Source organism: Haemorhous mexicanus, chromosome Z (genome assembly GCF_027477595.1).
Source record: "Haemorhous mexicanus isolate bHaeMex1 chromosome Z, bHaeMex1.pri, whole genome shotgun sequence".
In the NCBI taxonomy this organism is placed as follows: Eukaryota; Metazoa; Chordata; class Aves; order Passeriformes; family Fringillidae; genus Haemorhous; species Haemorhous mexicanus.
The window spans coordinates 75,855,852-75,870,118 of NC_082381.1; the positions used below are offsets into that span (position 1 = coordinate 75,855,852).

Below are 14,267 nucleotides of genomic sequence, written 5' to 3' on the forward strand. Positions count from 1 at the left end.
GGCTGCGGGCAGCGCTGCCTCCCTCCCGGGCCACACGCGGCAGGCGGCTTCAGCAGCACCACAGGTGGTCTGGGGACACTGGTCCCTTAGCTGGTGACGAGCCGCCGAGCAGCACAATGCCGCGGAGGGTGTTTAGGGAGAGACTGGGTGTTTAGCCAGTTAAGGAACAAAGGGCAGTGTTCATCGTGCCTCCTCCGGGCACGAATGGAGGGCCTGTGAGAAAAGGCTGCTCACTTTGAAAATTTAAAAAGGATTATTAAATCTTAACAAAAATACAACAGAGGACTCCATAGGGCAAAGGTTACAGAACTGGGTAATGCCCTCGTGGATACCACGTGACCAGTTCCTCTTCAAGACGGATGTTCAGTTTTTTATACCCCTGGGAATTGCATCAGGCAGCCCTGGCCCCTCCCAGAGTCTGTCAGCCAGCTGTTCTTTGCCATTTCTCGATGGAGACTGCTTGCTTGTAACTTGATTGGAGGTCACGTGTTACCAGGCCGCACCCCCTAGGCAGCAAGCTTTTCCATTCCCAGCTGCCCCAAGTAAGGGACAGGTGTGCATGCCTCCTTTTTATCTGTCCTAGACAACCCCAGCTGTCTGATGGTCTCAATACAGGGGCGCAAAGGGAACTATGGGGAGAACAGAGGGCATCTAAACTACAATAACATCACTATACATCACTAAAGCTTTTCTTAATATTCACACAATAGTTATCTTTTAATTACGAGAGACAATCATCTCATAATCCATCTGTACCAGGCCCGAGATGGCCTTCAGACCCAATGCCCAGGCAGCTGGGCAGTGAGCCTGGGTTCTGGCTAGGAGACGTCACCCAAGACACCGTCCAGCCTGGTTTGGCCCTCTGCTCATTATGTGCTGCAGCCTTCAAGGTGGACAGTGATCTGTGATTGCTTCAGAGGATGGCATTGGGCGAGTTTTTGCAGCTTGTCAGCTGAAGACTGCTTATGAACCTCGGAGAGACACCCCAGGGGTGGAAATCTGGCAGTGCCTCTGTGCTTGCAGCTCTAAACCCCTGGGGCTTAATTGGGGCAATTATACCAAAGGCGCATTGTAAGGCTTTCCAAGACATTATGAGTGTAGGGTGCCTGGCACACAGAAGTGAAGAATATTTCCTACCCAGAAGAGCTGGTCAGCTAAAAGGCCATGCCTGTTAACTGTTATCTGCAGCAACTGACACATTTTTGTGTGTTCTGTGGCAGTACCACATGGAGTCAGAGGACAAGCACGAGGGAGTTCATGGCCTCTAGATGATTGCTTGAGGGATCTGGGGCGTATGTGGTATTCACTTCTGCCACTTGCAGTGACCCAGGCACAAGGAAGGTTCTAGAGGTGAATATCTGGCACCCTGGTGTTCCCAGCAGGAGTGTGGGGCTTTGACTGTGGGTTACCCTACAGGACACCAGGCCTGATGGTGGCACATGGGCTATGTCTACCTCAAAGGGAAAAAGGATCTTGGCTCAGGAGTTAGTGGAGCTTCTTAAGAGAGCTTGAAGTAGGATTGGAAGTGGAAAGGGAATAGAATACACCAGGCTCACTTGGGAGAAGTGTGAGCACTGCACACCCATGTTTGTGTGACAGTGGAGGATGGAAGTAGTGCTGCCATCAGAGGTGATGAAACTGTAGCAGAAGTAATGGGAAAAGCAGGTTTCTTGCCAGAATGCTGTCAGACAAAAATACTACCATGGAAAGACATTTTTGTTTGGTTTTTTTACAGCTGCATTCAATACAGGGTTTCTGATATGGGATTTTTGAGGAATAAGACGTGAGTGCCTCTGCATTCCCATTCAAAGTGCTGCTTCCCCGAATACATCAACCCTTCTCCATTTTGCTCCTTCCATTCCTCTGCAGAATAAGGAAATTCAAGAGAGGGGAGGACCAGGGATACATAGGCAACATGGGTGTACATTGGGAAGTTCACAGACACCACTTTGTCATGAGGTCACAGGGCTCGGTTTGATGTGAGGTTCCACAGCCCCACTGTGTTGTTCAGTGCTCGCTCTGGGCAACACTGCAGCAGCAGCAGCAGCAGCAGCAGCAGCAGAACGTTGCGAGCAGGGGGGATCATGGTCCGGAGCCACTTCCTCCTGCTCCTCTTTCTCCTGGCCCTGCAAGCCCAGAATGCCCAGAGTGCTCCAGCACCTGGGCAGGGAGCAGGTAGGCAGGCAGGGGCCAGCACACAGCCCTGGCTGGCAGCAGCGGGGCCAGGACTAGGGCTGGCTGAGCCAGGAGGCCACCACGGTGTGGGCAGTGGGGCAGACACACCAGGAGTGGTGTGAGGGGCTGCAGCTGCTTGACGGTGCAGCATGGAGAGAGGTTCCTAAGGGGCAAGGAGGTGGGAAGGGGCAGTTCATGTCCAGAACCTCAGCACTGGTAATCCATCACTCCGCTCTGGTTATCACTCAGCTCTGATTATCCAGCCTCCCGGCATGGCTCCAGGCCTGATCAACCCATTGGACATGTGGGCAGACCATGGCTTTTCACTTCATGTGAGAGCTGTCAGCTCAGTGTCCCAAGGGCAGCCAGACCCCCCTGCAGCTGTGAGAATACAGAACCACCTGTGTGTGCCCTGTCAGTACCTTCCCTATCCAGGCCTTGAGGTGTGACCATGAGGGCAGTGCATGTGATGGTAACTTCTTTTGGTGTTTGGTTGTAATTGTGGACACAGACAATGCTCTTTCAACCCCTGAGCTAGAGTCAGACACCATGCTGATTCCGAGCTGGTACCTTAGGCGTGAGTAATCAGTCTCTACTGCCTTCACAAGAATGAGCACTCCTTTTCCCTGTGGTATTCATGACAAATACACCTTCATAGGTATAACATACTTTTCTAAATCTGACATAGGGAAGAATTATGATGCGGTTCCTGAAGGATTCCCTGAAGGATTCCCTAATGTTGCAGAGGAGCTCCTGACAGCCTTGGATGAAGACCCATCTGGTTAGTTTATCCCATTCTGTTAACCCTGGGATCTGGGAAGCCGAGCTTTTGGTTGCTGTAGGGATGTGCTGTATCCTGGACAGCCAGAAGCGCTCAGTCAGAGTCTTGCTGCAGGGACACTCCATTTCACACCTCCTGGAGTGAGCCATAGAGATGGTCCAGCACAGCGTCTGCTCACAGCTGTGATTCCAGATGATTGCCAGGGGCATCTCCAGCTGCTGCTGCAGATGTACCATTACTGGCCAGAGCTGCTGTGTGCAGACATTGGCATCCAGATGTTGGGAAAAGGCCTGTGCTGAAATTGTGTTTGCCTCACACTCAGCACGGCATGGAGGCAGAAATAATATCCCATGAAGTCTTGGCTGCCCCTGCCAAACCTCAGGCTCAGGGATGGGTTGAAGCTGGACCCCAAGTGCGAGGGTGGACCTGAAGGTATTCCTTCTGTGGGTCATTTGGTCAATTAAGTCTTGGGTGGTTTGGGTCTGCATTTCTTGTTGCATTGCAAAAAATCCAGCTGTCGATTCCTCTTGTCTTTGGGGACAGCGGGCTCCTCACTGCTAATTGCTACTTCCAGGCCTTGGTACCCTGCTTGTGGTAAGGGGCAGTGGCTTCTGGTTAAAGTGTCCTATGTTTTTTCTGTAGAGACAGATTCTGAGACTTTGCCAGAGACCTTCCCTATGGAAGAAAATGACAGTGTGCCAGGCCCAGATGAAGAAAGAGAAGCAATACAGGACACCAGCACAGTTGCTAAGCCTCAGGAGTATTCAGGTGAGTGCTTGGGCAATGCTGTCTTGGAAGAAGAGGAGCATTTCTGCTGTGTCCCTGCAGTGCTCTCCATGGATGAATTGCAGCTGCCCAGCACACAGCCCTGTCCTGCAGCTTGGAAGAAAAAACTGGGGCAGTGCTGCTCCCTGGCACACACTGGGCTCTTCCCCATGAGAACTTTGTGGGATCCCTCTTGGTCCCTGTTGCTGTGACACCGGAGCCAGAGGAACCCATCTCTGAAGATAATAATCCTTGGGCATCTGAAGTGTGCTGTGGGACTATCCCTAGTGCAGAGTACTAACATTATCTCTTGCATTGTCTTTTCTCCTGTCAGAATCAGCTGCTCGGCAAAAAGCCGAGACTCCTGAACAGTGGGAATTCAGCAAGAAGTACCTCCTAGCGTCTATTGCAGTCTCGTCTGTGCTGCTGCTTGTAGCAGTGGTTGGGTACATAGTCATGTATCAGCTGCTGAAGAGAGACATGTGAGTTATTCATTGCTGCCATTGGCAATGAAGTTTTTGCTCCCTGCTGGAGTGCCCAGGCAGCTCTGTGGAAACTGCTGCATTGCAATGTATTAGCTGTACTCCAAATTCGTATCTATGAGGAGTCTTGGAAATCTTTTTCTGCAGTAGGGCCCAGGAAGACAAAGAGGCAACAGGACAAGACTGGGACTCTTCCTGGGAAAGCTGTGGCCTGCCTAGAGTTGAAACAGAATCAGGAGAAGGATCAGGAAGTGGCGAGAGACCCCAAGCCAAGAGGGTCGGGGACAGCTGCCCTCTGTTTCCTGAGATCTTTGCAGCAGAGCTTGCCCAGCTGTACAAGAACAAGTGCGCAGACCCATCACCTCTGTCCACGTGTCCCTTCTGTGCTCTGGCTGATGGTGCCACTTCACGGGACTACTGGATTACCCTGGACTCACCTCAGCCCACGGCATCCTGGTGCCCCTGCTACCAGTACCAGGAGGAATACTTTATGTTGGAGGATGAAGATTAGTGATAGTGATAGTCATAAATAGTGATAGTGATTCTTTTAGTGACAGTAATACTTGATGTTAAAGCATGGTGATTATTTTAGTGATAGTGATACTGATAGTTTTAGTGATAATGATAGCAATACTTTCTATTAGCGGATGATGATTGTTTTTGTGATTTTGAAAATAAATCTATTTCCAAAAGTAGTAAGTTCTTGCCTGTTGTCATGGTTTGACTCTGGCGCAATGCCAGTGCTCCCATTAAAATACATTCTCTCTGGTGTCTACTGTGAGATGTGACCGGAAATAGAACAAAGCAAGCTCCAACTTAGGAATAAAGGAGAAAAAAAAACTTTATTAACTTACAACTATATTTATAAAAAGAAACACACAAAGAACTCAGAATGGAAACTTTCTAAAAACATTCCTTCTCCTCCTCCCACCAAATTCCTAATACATGACAGTACCACCATACCTTGGATTCTCAATTCAGTTACCAACCCTCGATCACTAACTCTCAGTCTATCACCACTCTTCAGATAATCAGTTCTCAGTTCATCAAGAAGAGAGGAGTCCCTCTTGCACCATTTCTATGTCACACGTGGCACCGCCTGGAGAACATTTGCTATTGTGCCCTCTTCCTTCTATGTTCAGTGCTCTCACCACTGCGCAGGGACCAGAGCTGCTTCTAGGGTTTTCCTTTTAAGGGTGCTTTGCCCCGTTCTGAAAGAGCACAGTCTCTTACTTTTGGGACACTTGTCACCCCCTGGGGCTGAAGTGTCTCAAGAACAGAGGTCTTCTCCTTCACCAAAGATTGAGGGCACCACCACCCTTCTCACCCATCATCTCTGTTCACGCACTCTTTCACATCACATCTCACTGCACTTTCTTGGCTCCGAGCCATTGCATCCCATGAAACGCAGTCTCTGTGTCACAGGAAAAATGGTTCTGTCCATGGCTATACAAGAAAAGTCTAGCCAAAGGCCACTCCATCATCTCCTCTCACCTAAGATTCTTCGCAACTTCTCTCAGATATCTTTCACTTACACCATCTTGCATCACACTTGCCCATTTCCTGCTATTCCATCTCTATCTCTCTCTTCATTCAGCTCCAGGAAGATCAGAATTTGTAAGGTTTCCATCATCTAAGAAAAGGGTTTAAATATGAGGCTCTGCCTGTCCAGTACTCCCACGCTGCCCTGCCAGCAGGCACCTTCTCATCACCCCCCTTCTCCTTCCCTGCCGGCCATGCTGCCAGCACATGAGATCAAATTTCAAAGTGGCACAAGCTCTCTCTCTCTCTCTCTCTCCCTCTCTCTCTCTCACTCTCTCTCTTTGGGGGGCTCCCTGATGTCTCTCAGAGTTCTTCCACCCTTCCATCTTGCAGAGGTCTTCATCTCCCTTCTCTGTCCAAGGCCTTGGCCTACCTCACTCAGGCCTCGTGGCTTCCCCTCCCCCGCCCCCCAGCCCAGAGCCAGGCGGGGGAGGTCTGACCTCTTTCAGGGACGGAACCCAAGAGAGCTTCGCCCTCAGACTTCTCTGCTTTTAACCCACCTGGGTTCTCAGATGCGTATCCATGTCCTCAGTGCCCACGCCAGGTGCCAATATTCAAATCTGAGCACTTATTGGTTTGACCACAGCAGGGCAAAAATTCACTTCCTCTCAAACCAGGACACCTGTTGCGGCTGTTTCTGTTGGGGTAGAATGCACAGAGCTGGGAGCAGGGCTGAGGCTGTGACAGGAGTGCTGAGAAACTTGCACTGCCAGTGCAGGACGTGTTTGTGCCAGCCTCAGCCTACTTTCCCAGCAATGGACATTAAAAAGGCTTGCCTGCACCAGAACAAGGACACGCTCTTGAGTGACATGCAAAAACTTCTCTACGAGCTCATTTGGGATGCTGCCCAGAATCAGGAAGGCCTCGGCAGAGAGGGAAGGATGTTCTGGGAAGGATGGGTGTCCAATGCTGAGCACATCAAGGAGACCTGAGATGCTGACTTAGATCATGGAGGAAGTGACAGTCCTTCCCCAAAGTGCTCAAAGAGGATCAAGGAGCAGAAAGCTGGAGCTGGGCTGTGTGAGGTACAGAGGGGAAGGAATGTCATATTGGTCACAGGAGCCTCTGGATGATTGCTTGAGGGATCTGGGGCGTATGTGGTATTCACTTCTGCCACTTGCAGTGACCCAGGCACAAGGAAGGTTCTAGAGGTGAATATCTGGCACCCTGGTGTTCCCAGCAGGAGTGTGGGGCTTTGACTGTGGGTTACCCTACAGGACACCAGGCCTGACGGTGGCACATGGGCTATGTCTGCCTCAAAGGGAAAAAGGATCTTGGCTCAGGAGTTAGTGGAGCTTCTTAAGAGAGCTTGAAGTAGGATTGGAAGTGGAAAGGGAATAGAATACACCAGGCTCACTTGGGAGAAGTGTGAGCACTGCACACCCATGTTTGTGTGACAGTGGAGGATGGAAGCAGTGCTGCCATCAGAGGTGATGAAACTGTAGCAGAAGTAATGGGAAAAGCAGGTTTCTTGCCAGAATGCTGTCAGACAAAAATACTACCATGGAAAGACATTTTTGTTTGGTTTTTTTACAGCTGCATTCAATACAGGGTTTCTGATATGGGATTTTTGAGGAATAAGACGTGAGTGCCTCTGCATTCCCATTCAAAGTGCTGCTTCCCCGAATACATCAACTCTTCTCCATTTTGCTCCTTCCATTCCTCTGCAGAATAAGGAAATTCAAGAGAGGGGAGGACCAGGGATTCATAGGCAATATGGGTGTACATTGGGAAGTTCACAGACACCACTTTGTCATGAGGTCACAGGGCTCGGTTTGATGTGAGGTTCCACAGCCCCACTGTGTTGTTCAGTGCTCGCTCTGGGCAACACTGCAGCAGCAGCAGCAGCAGCAGCAGCAGCAGCAGCAGCAGCAGCAGCAGCAGCAGCAGCAGCAGCAGCAGCAGCAGCAGCAGAACGTTGCGAGCAGGGGGGGATCATGGTCTGGAGCCACTTCCTCCTGCTCCTCTTTCTCCTGGCCCTGCAAGCCCAGAATGCCCAGAGTGCTCCAGCACCTGGGCAGGGAGCAGGTAGGCTGGCAGGGGGCAGCACACAGCCCTGGCTGGCAGCAGCGGGGCCAGGACTAGGGCTGGCTGAGCCAGGAGGCCACCACGGTGTGGGCAGTGGGGCAGACACACCAGGAGTGGTGTGAGGGGCTGCAGCTGCTTGACGGTGCAGCATGGAGAGAGGTTCCTAAGGGGCAAGGAGGTGGGAAGGGGCAGTTCATGTCCAGAACCTCAGCACTGGTAATCCATCACTCTGCTCTGGTTATCACTCACCTCTGGTTATCCAGCCTCCCGGCATGGCTCCAGGCCTGATCAACCCATTGGACATGTGGGCAGACCATGGCTTTTCACTTCATGTGAGAGCTGCCAGCTCAGTGTCCCAAGGGCAGCCAGACCTCCCTGCAGCTGTGAGAATACAGAACCACCTGTGTGTGCCCTGTCAGTACCTTCCCTATCCAGGCCTTGAGGTGTGACCATGAGGGCAGTGCATGTGATGGTAACTTCTTTTGGTGTTTGGTTGTAATTGTGGACACAGACAATGCTCTTTCAACCCCTGAGCTAGAGTCAGACACCATGCTGATTCCGAGCTGGTACCTTAGGCGTGAGTAATCAGTCTCTACTGCCTTCACAAGAATGAGCACTCCTTTTCCCTGTGGTATTCATGACAAATACACCTTCATAGGTATAACATCCTTTTCTAAATCTAACATAGGGAAGAATTATGATGCGGTTTCTTGAAGGATTCCCTGAAGGATTCCCTAATGTTGCAGAGGAGCTCCTGACAGCCTTGGATGAAGTCCCATCTGGTTAGTTTATCCCATTCTGTTAACCCTGGGATCTGGGAAGCCGAGCTTTTGGTTGCTGTAGGGATGTGCTGTATCCTGGACAGCCAGAAGCGCTCAGTCAGAGTCTTGCTGCAGGGACACTCCATTTCACACCTCCTGGAGTGAGCCATAGAGATGGTCCAGCACAGCGTCTGCTCACAGCTGTGATTCCAGATGATTGCCAGGGGCATCTCCAGCTGCTGCTGCAGATGTACCATTACTGGCCAGAGCTGCTGTGTGCAGACATTGGCATCCAGATGTTGGGAAAAGGCCTGTGCTGAAATTGTGTTTGCCTCACACTCAGCACGGCATGGAGGCAGAAGTAATATCCCATGAAGTCTTGGCTGCCCCTGCCAAACCTCAGGCTCAGGGATGGGTTGAAGCTGGACCCCAAGTGTGAGGGTGGACCTGAAGGTATTCCTTCTGTGGGTCATTTGGTCAATTAAGTCTTGGGTGGTTTGGGTCTGCATTTCTTGTTGCATTGCAAAAAATCCAGCTGTCGATTCCTCTTGTCTTTGGGGACAGCGGGCTCCTCACTGCTAATTGCTACTTCCAGGCCTTGGTACCCTGCTTGTGGTAAGGGGCAGTGGCTTCTGGTTAAAGTGTCCTATGTTTTTTCTGTAGAGACAGATTCTGAGACTTTGCCAGAGACCTTCCCTATGGAAGAAAATGACAGTGTGCCAGGCCCAGATGAAGAAAGAGAAGCAATACAGGACACCAGCACAGTTGCTAAGCCTCAGGAATATTCAGGTGAGTGCTTGGGCAATGCTGTCTTGGAAGAAGAGGAGCATTTCTGCTGTGTCCCTGCAGTGCTCTCCATGGATGAATTGCAGCTGCCCAGCACACAGCCCTGTCCTGCAGCTTGGAAGAAAAAACTGGGGCAGTGCTGCTCCCTGGCACACACTGGGCTCTTCCCCATGAGAACTTTGTGGGATCCCTCTTGGTCCCTGTTGCTGTGACACCGGAGCCAGAGGAACCCATCTCTGAAGATAATAATCCTTGGGCATCTGAAGCGTGCTGTGGGACTATCCCTAGTGCAGAGTACTAACATTATCTCTTGCATTGTCTTTTCTCCTGTCAGAATCAGCTGCTCGGCAAAAAGCCGAGACTCCTGAACAGTGGGAATTCAGCAAGAAGTACCTCCTAGCGTCTATTGCAGTCTCGTCTGTGCTGCTGCTTGTAGCAGTGGTTGGGTACATAGTCATGTATCAGCTGCTGAAGAGAGACATGTGAGTTATTCATTGCTGCCATTGGCAATGAAGTTTTTGCTCCCTGCTGGAGTGCCCAGGCAGCTCTGTGGAAACTGCTGCATTGCAATGTATTAGCTGTACTCCAAATTCGTATCTATGAGGAGTCTTGGAAATCTTTTTCTGCAGTAGGGCCCAGGAAGACAAAGAGGCAACAGGACAAGACTGGGACTCTTCCTGGGAAAGCTGTGGCCTGCTTAGAGTTGAAACAGAATCAGGAGAAGGATCAGGAAGTGGCGAGAGACCCCAAGCCAAGAGGGTCGGGGACAGCTGCCCTCTGTTTCCTGAGATCTTTGCAGCAGAGCTTGCCCAGCTGTACAAGAACAAGCGCGCAGACCCATCACCTCTGTCCACGTGTCCCTTCTGTGCTCTGGCTGATGGTGCCACTTCACGGGACTACTGGATTACCCTGGACTCACCTCAGCCCACGGCATCCTGGTGCCCCTGCTACCAGTACCAGGAGGAATACTTTATGTTGGAGGATGAAGATTAGTGATAGTGATAGTCATAAATAGTGATAGTGATTCTGTTAGTGACAGTAATACTTGATGTTAAAGCATGGTGATTATTTTAGTGATAGTGATACTGATAGTTTTAGTGATAATGATAGCAATACTTTCTATTAGCGGATGATGATTGTTTTTGTGATTTTGAAAATAAATCTATTTCCAAAAGTAGTAAGTTCTTGCCTGTTGTCATGGTTTGACTCTGGCGCAATGCCAGTGCTCCCATTAAAATACATTCTCTCTGGTGTCTACTGTGAGATGTGACCGGAAATAGAACAAAGCAAGCTCCAACTTAGGAATAAAGGGGGAAAAAAAACTTTATTAACTTACAACTATATTTATAAAAAGAAACACACAAAGAACTCAGAATGGAAACTTTCTAAAAACATTCCTTCTCCTCCTCCCACCAAATTCCTAATACATGACAGTACCACCATACCTTGGATTCTCAATTCAGTTACCAACCCTCGATCACTAACTCTCAGTCTATCACCACTCTTCAGATAATCAGTTCTCAGTTCATCAAGAAGAGAGGAGTCCCTCTTGCACCATTTCTATGTCACACGTGGCACCGCCTGGAGAACATTTGTTATTGTGCCCTCTTCCTTCTATGTTCAGTGCTCTCACCACTGCGCAGGGACCAGAGCTGCTTCTAGGGTTTTCCTTTTAAGGGTGCTTTGCCCCGTTCTGAAAGAGCACAGTCTCTTACTTTTGGGACACTTGTCACCCCCTGGGGCTGAAGTGTCTCAAGAACAGAGGTCTTCTCCTTCACCAAAGATTGAGGGCACCACCACCCTTCTCACCCATCATCTCTGTTCACGCACTCTTTCACATCACATCTCACTGCACTTTCTTGGCTCTGAGCCATTGCATCCCATGAAACGCAGTCTCTGTGTCACAGGAAAAATGGTTCTGTCCATGGCTATACAAGAAAAGTCTAGCCAAAGGCCACTCCATCATCTCCTCTCACCTAAGATTCTTCGCAACTTCTCTCAGATATCTTTCACTTACACAATCTTGCATCACACTTGCCCATTTCCTGCTATTCCATCTCTATCGCTCTCTTCATTCAGCTCCAGGAAGATCAGAATTTGTAAGGTTTCCATCATCTAAGAAAAGGGTTTAAATATGAGGCTCTGCCTGTCCAGTACTCCCACGCTGCCCTGCCAGCAGGCACCTTCTCATCACCCCCCTTCTCCTTCCCTGCCGGCCATGCTGCCAGCACATGAGATCAAATTTCAAAGTGGCACAAGCTCTCTCTCTCTCTCTCTCTCTCTCGCGCGCTCTCTCTCTCTCTCTTTCTTTCTCTCTCTTTGGGGGGCTCCCTGATGTCTCTCAGAGTTCTTCCACCCTTCCATCTTGCAGAGGTCTTCACCTCCCTTCTCTGTCCAAGGCCTTGGCCTACCTCACTCAGGCCTCGTGGCTTCCCCTCCCCCGCCCCCCAGCCCAGAGCCAGGCGGGGGAGGTCTGACCTCTTTCAGGGACGGAACCCAAGAGAGCTTCGCCCTCAGACTTCTCTGCTTTTAACCCACCTGGGTTCTCAGATGCGTATCCATGTCCTCAGTGCCCACGCCAGGTGCCAATATTCAAATCTGAGCACTTATTGGTTTGACCACAGCAGGGCAAAAATTCACTTCCTCTCAAATCAGGACACCTGTTGCGGCTGTTTCTGTTGGGGTAGAATGCACAGAGCTGGGAGCAGGGCTGAGGCTGTGACAGGAGTGCTGAGAAACTTGCACTGCCAGTGCAGGACGTGTTTGTGCCAGCCTCAGCCTACTTTCCCAGCAATGGACATTAAAAAGGCTTGCCTGCACCAGAACAAGGACACGCTGTTGAGTGACATGCAAAAACTTCTCTACGAGCTCATTTGGGATGCTGCCCAGAATCAGGAAGGCCTCGGCAGAGAGGGAAGGATGTTCTGGGAAGGATGGGTGTCCAATGCTGAGCACATCAAGGAGACCTGAGATGCTGACTTAGATCATGGGGGAAGTGACAGTCCTTCCCCAAAGCGCTCAAAGAGGATCAAGGAGCAGAAAGCTGGAGCTGGGCTGTGTGAGGTACAGAGGGGAAGGAATGTCATATTGGTCACAGGAGCCTCTGGATGATTGCTTGAGGGATCTGGGGCGTATGTGGTATTCACTTCTGCCACTTGCAGTGACCCAGGCACAAGGAAGGTTCTAGAGGTGAATATCTGGCACCCTGGTGTTCCCAGCAGGAGTGTGGGGCTTTGACTGTGGGTTACCCTACAGGACACCAGGCCTGATGGTGGCACATGGGCTATGTCTGCCTCAAAGGGAAAAAGGATCTTGGCTCAGGAGTTAGTGGAGCTTCTTAAGAGAGCTTGAAGTAGGATTGGAAGTGGAAAGGGAATAGAATACACCAGGCTCACTTGGGAGAAGTGTGAGCACTGCACACCCATGTTTGTGTGACAGTGGAGGATGGAAGCAGTGCTGCCATCAGAGGTGATGAAACTGTAGCAGAAGTAATGGGAAAAGCAGGTTTCTTGCCAGAATGCTGTCAGACAAAAATACTACCATGGAAAGACATTTTTGTTTGGTTTTTTTACAGCTGCATTCAATACAGGGTTTCTGATATGGGATTTTTGAGGAATAAGACGTGAGTGCCTCTGCATTCCCATTCAAAGTGCTCCTTCCCCGAATACATCAACCCTTCTCCATTTTGCTCCTTCCATTCCGCTGCAGAATAAGGAAATTCAAGAGAAGGGAGGACCAGGGATTCATAGGCAACATGGGTGTACATTGGGAAGTTCACAGACACCACTTTGTCATGAGGTCACAGAGCTCGGTTTGATGTGAGGTTCCACAGCCCCACTGTGTTGTTCAGTGCTCGCTCTGGGCAACACTGCAGCAGCAGCAGCAGCAGCAGAACGTTGCGAGCAGGGGGATCATGGTCTGGAGCCACTTCCTCCTGCTCCTCTTTCTCCTGGCCCTGCAAGCCCAGAATGCCCAGAGTGCTCCAACACCTGGGCAGGGAGCAGGTAGGCAGGCAGGGGCCAGCACACAGCCCTGGCTGGCAGCAGCGGGGCCAGGACTAGGGCTGGCTGAGCCAGGAGGCCACCACGGTGTGGGTAGTGGGGCAGACACACCAGGAGTGGTGTGAGGGGCTGCAGCTGCTTTACGGTGCAGCATGGAGAGAGGTTCCTAAGGGGCAAGGAGGTGGGAAGGGGCAGTTCATGTCCAGAACCTCAGCACTGGTAATCCATCACTCCGTTCTGGTTATCACTCACCTCTGGTTATCCAGCCTACCAGCCTGGCCCCAGGGGTGACCTACCTATTGGTCATGTGGGCACGCCATGGCTTTTCACTTCATGTGAGAGCACCTCAGTGTCCCAAGGGAGCCAGACCCCCCTGCAGCTGTGAGAATACAGAACCACCTGTGTGTGCCCTGTCGGTACCCTCCCCATGCAGGCCTTGAGGTGTGACCATGAGTGCAGTGCATGTGATGGTAACTTCTTTTGGTGTTTGGTTGTAGTTGTGGACACAGACAATGCTCTTTCAACCCCTGAGCTAGAGTCAGACACCATGCTGATTCCGAGCTGGTACCTCAGGCGTGAGTAGTCAATCTCTACTGCCTTCACAAGAATGACCACTCCTTTTCCCTGTGGTATTCATGACAAATACACCTTCATAGGTATAACATACTTTTCTAAATCTAACATAGGGAAGAATTATGATGCGGTTCCTGAAGGATTTCCTGAAGGATTCCCTGATGTTGCAGAGGAGCTCCTGACAGCCTTGGATGAAGTCCCATCTGGTTAGTTTATCCCATTCTGTTAACCCTGGGATCTGGGAAGCCGAGCTTTTGGTTGCTGTAGGGATGTGCTGTATCCTGGACAGCCAGAAGCGCTCAGTCAGAGTCTTGCTGCAGGGACACTCCATTTCACACCTCCTGGAGTGAGCCATAGAGATGGTCCAGCACAG

At 50.6% G+C, this 14,267-nt stretch overlaps 2 protein-coding genes and 1 long non-coding RNA gene across 3 annotated transcripts in view; all 3 read left to right on the forward strand.

The window, feature by feature from the left end:
* Nucleotides 1–2,657: 2,657 nt before the first annotated feature.
* On the forward strand, nt 2,658–4,898 carry LOC132322341 (uncharacterized). The gene is made up of 4 exons (XM_059836711.1): nt 2,658–2,956; nt 3,599–3,724; nt 4,056–4,203; nt 4,351–4,898. The coding sequence occupies exons 1-4, from the start codon at nt 2,785–2,787 to the stop codon at nt 4,712–4,714; spliced, it is 810 nt and encodes a 269-aa protein (XP_059692694.1). The 5' UTR covers nt 2,658–2,784; the 3' UTR covers nt 4,715–4,898.
* A 3,586-nt stretch (nt 4,899–8,484) lies between these two features.
* Nucleotides 8,485–10,497, forward strand: LOC132322356 (uncharacterized). The gene is made up of 3 exons (XR_009485106.1): nt 8,485–8,555; nt 9,198–9,323; nt 9,655–10,497. It is a non-coding gene; the product is annotated as an uncharacterized LOC132322356 (long non-coding RNA).
* Nucleotides 10,498–11,978: 1,481 nt separating this feature from the next.
* LOC132322293 (uncharacterized) overlaps nt 11,979–14,267 on the forward strand; it is a 55,189-nt gene continuing 52,900 nt past the window's right edge. Inside the window, exons 1-2 of the transcript XR_009485078.1 lie at nt 11,979–12,383; nt 14,008–14,100. The gene's annotated coding sequence lies outside the window, so the exon portion shown is untranslated. The remainder of the gene's footprint in view (nt 12,384–14,007; nt 14,101–14,267) is intronic.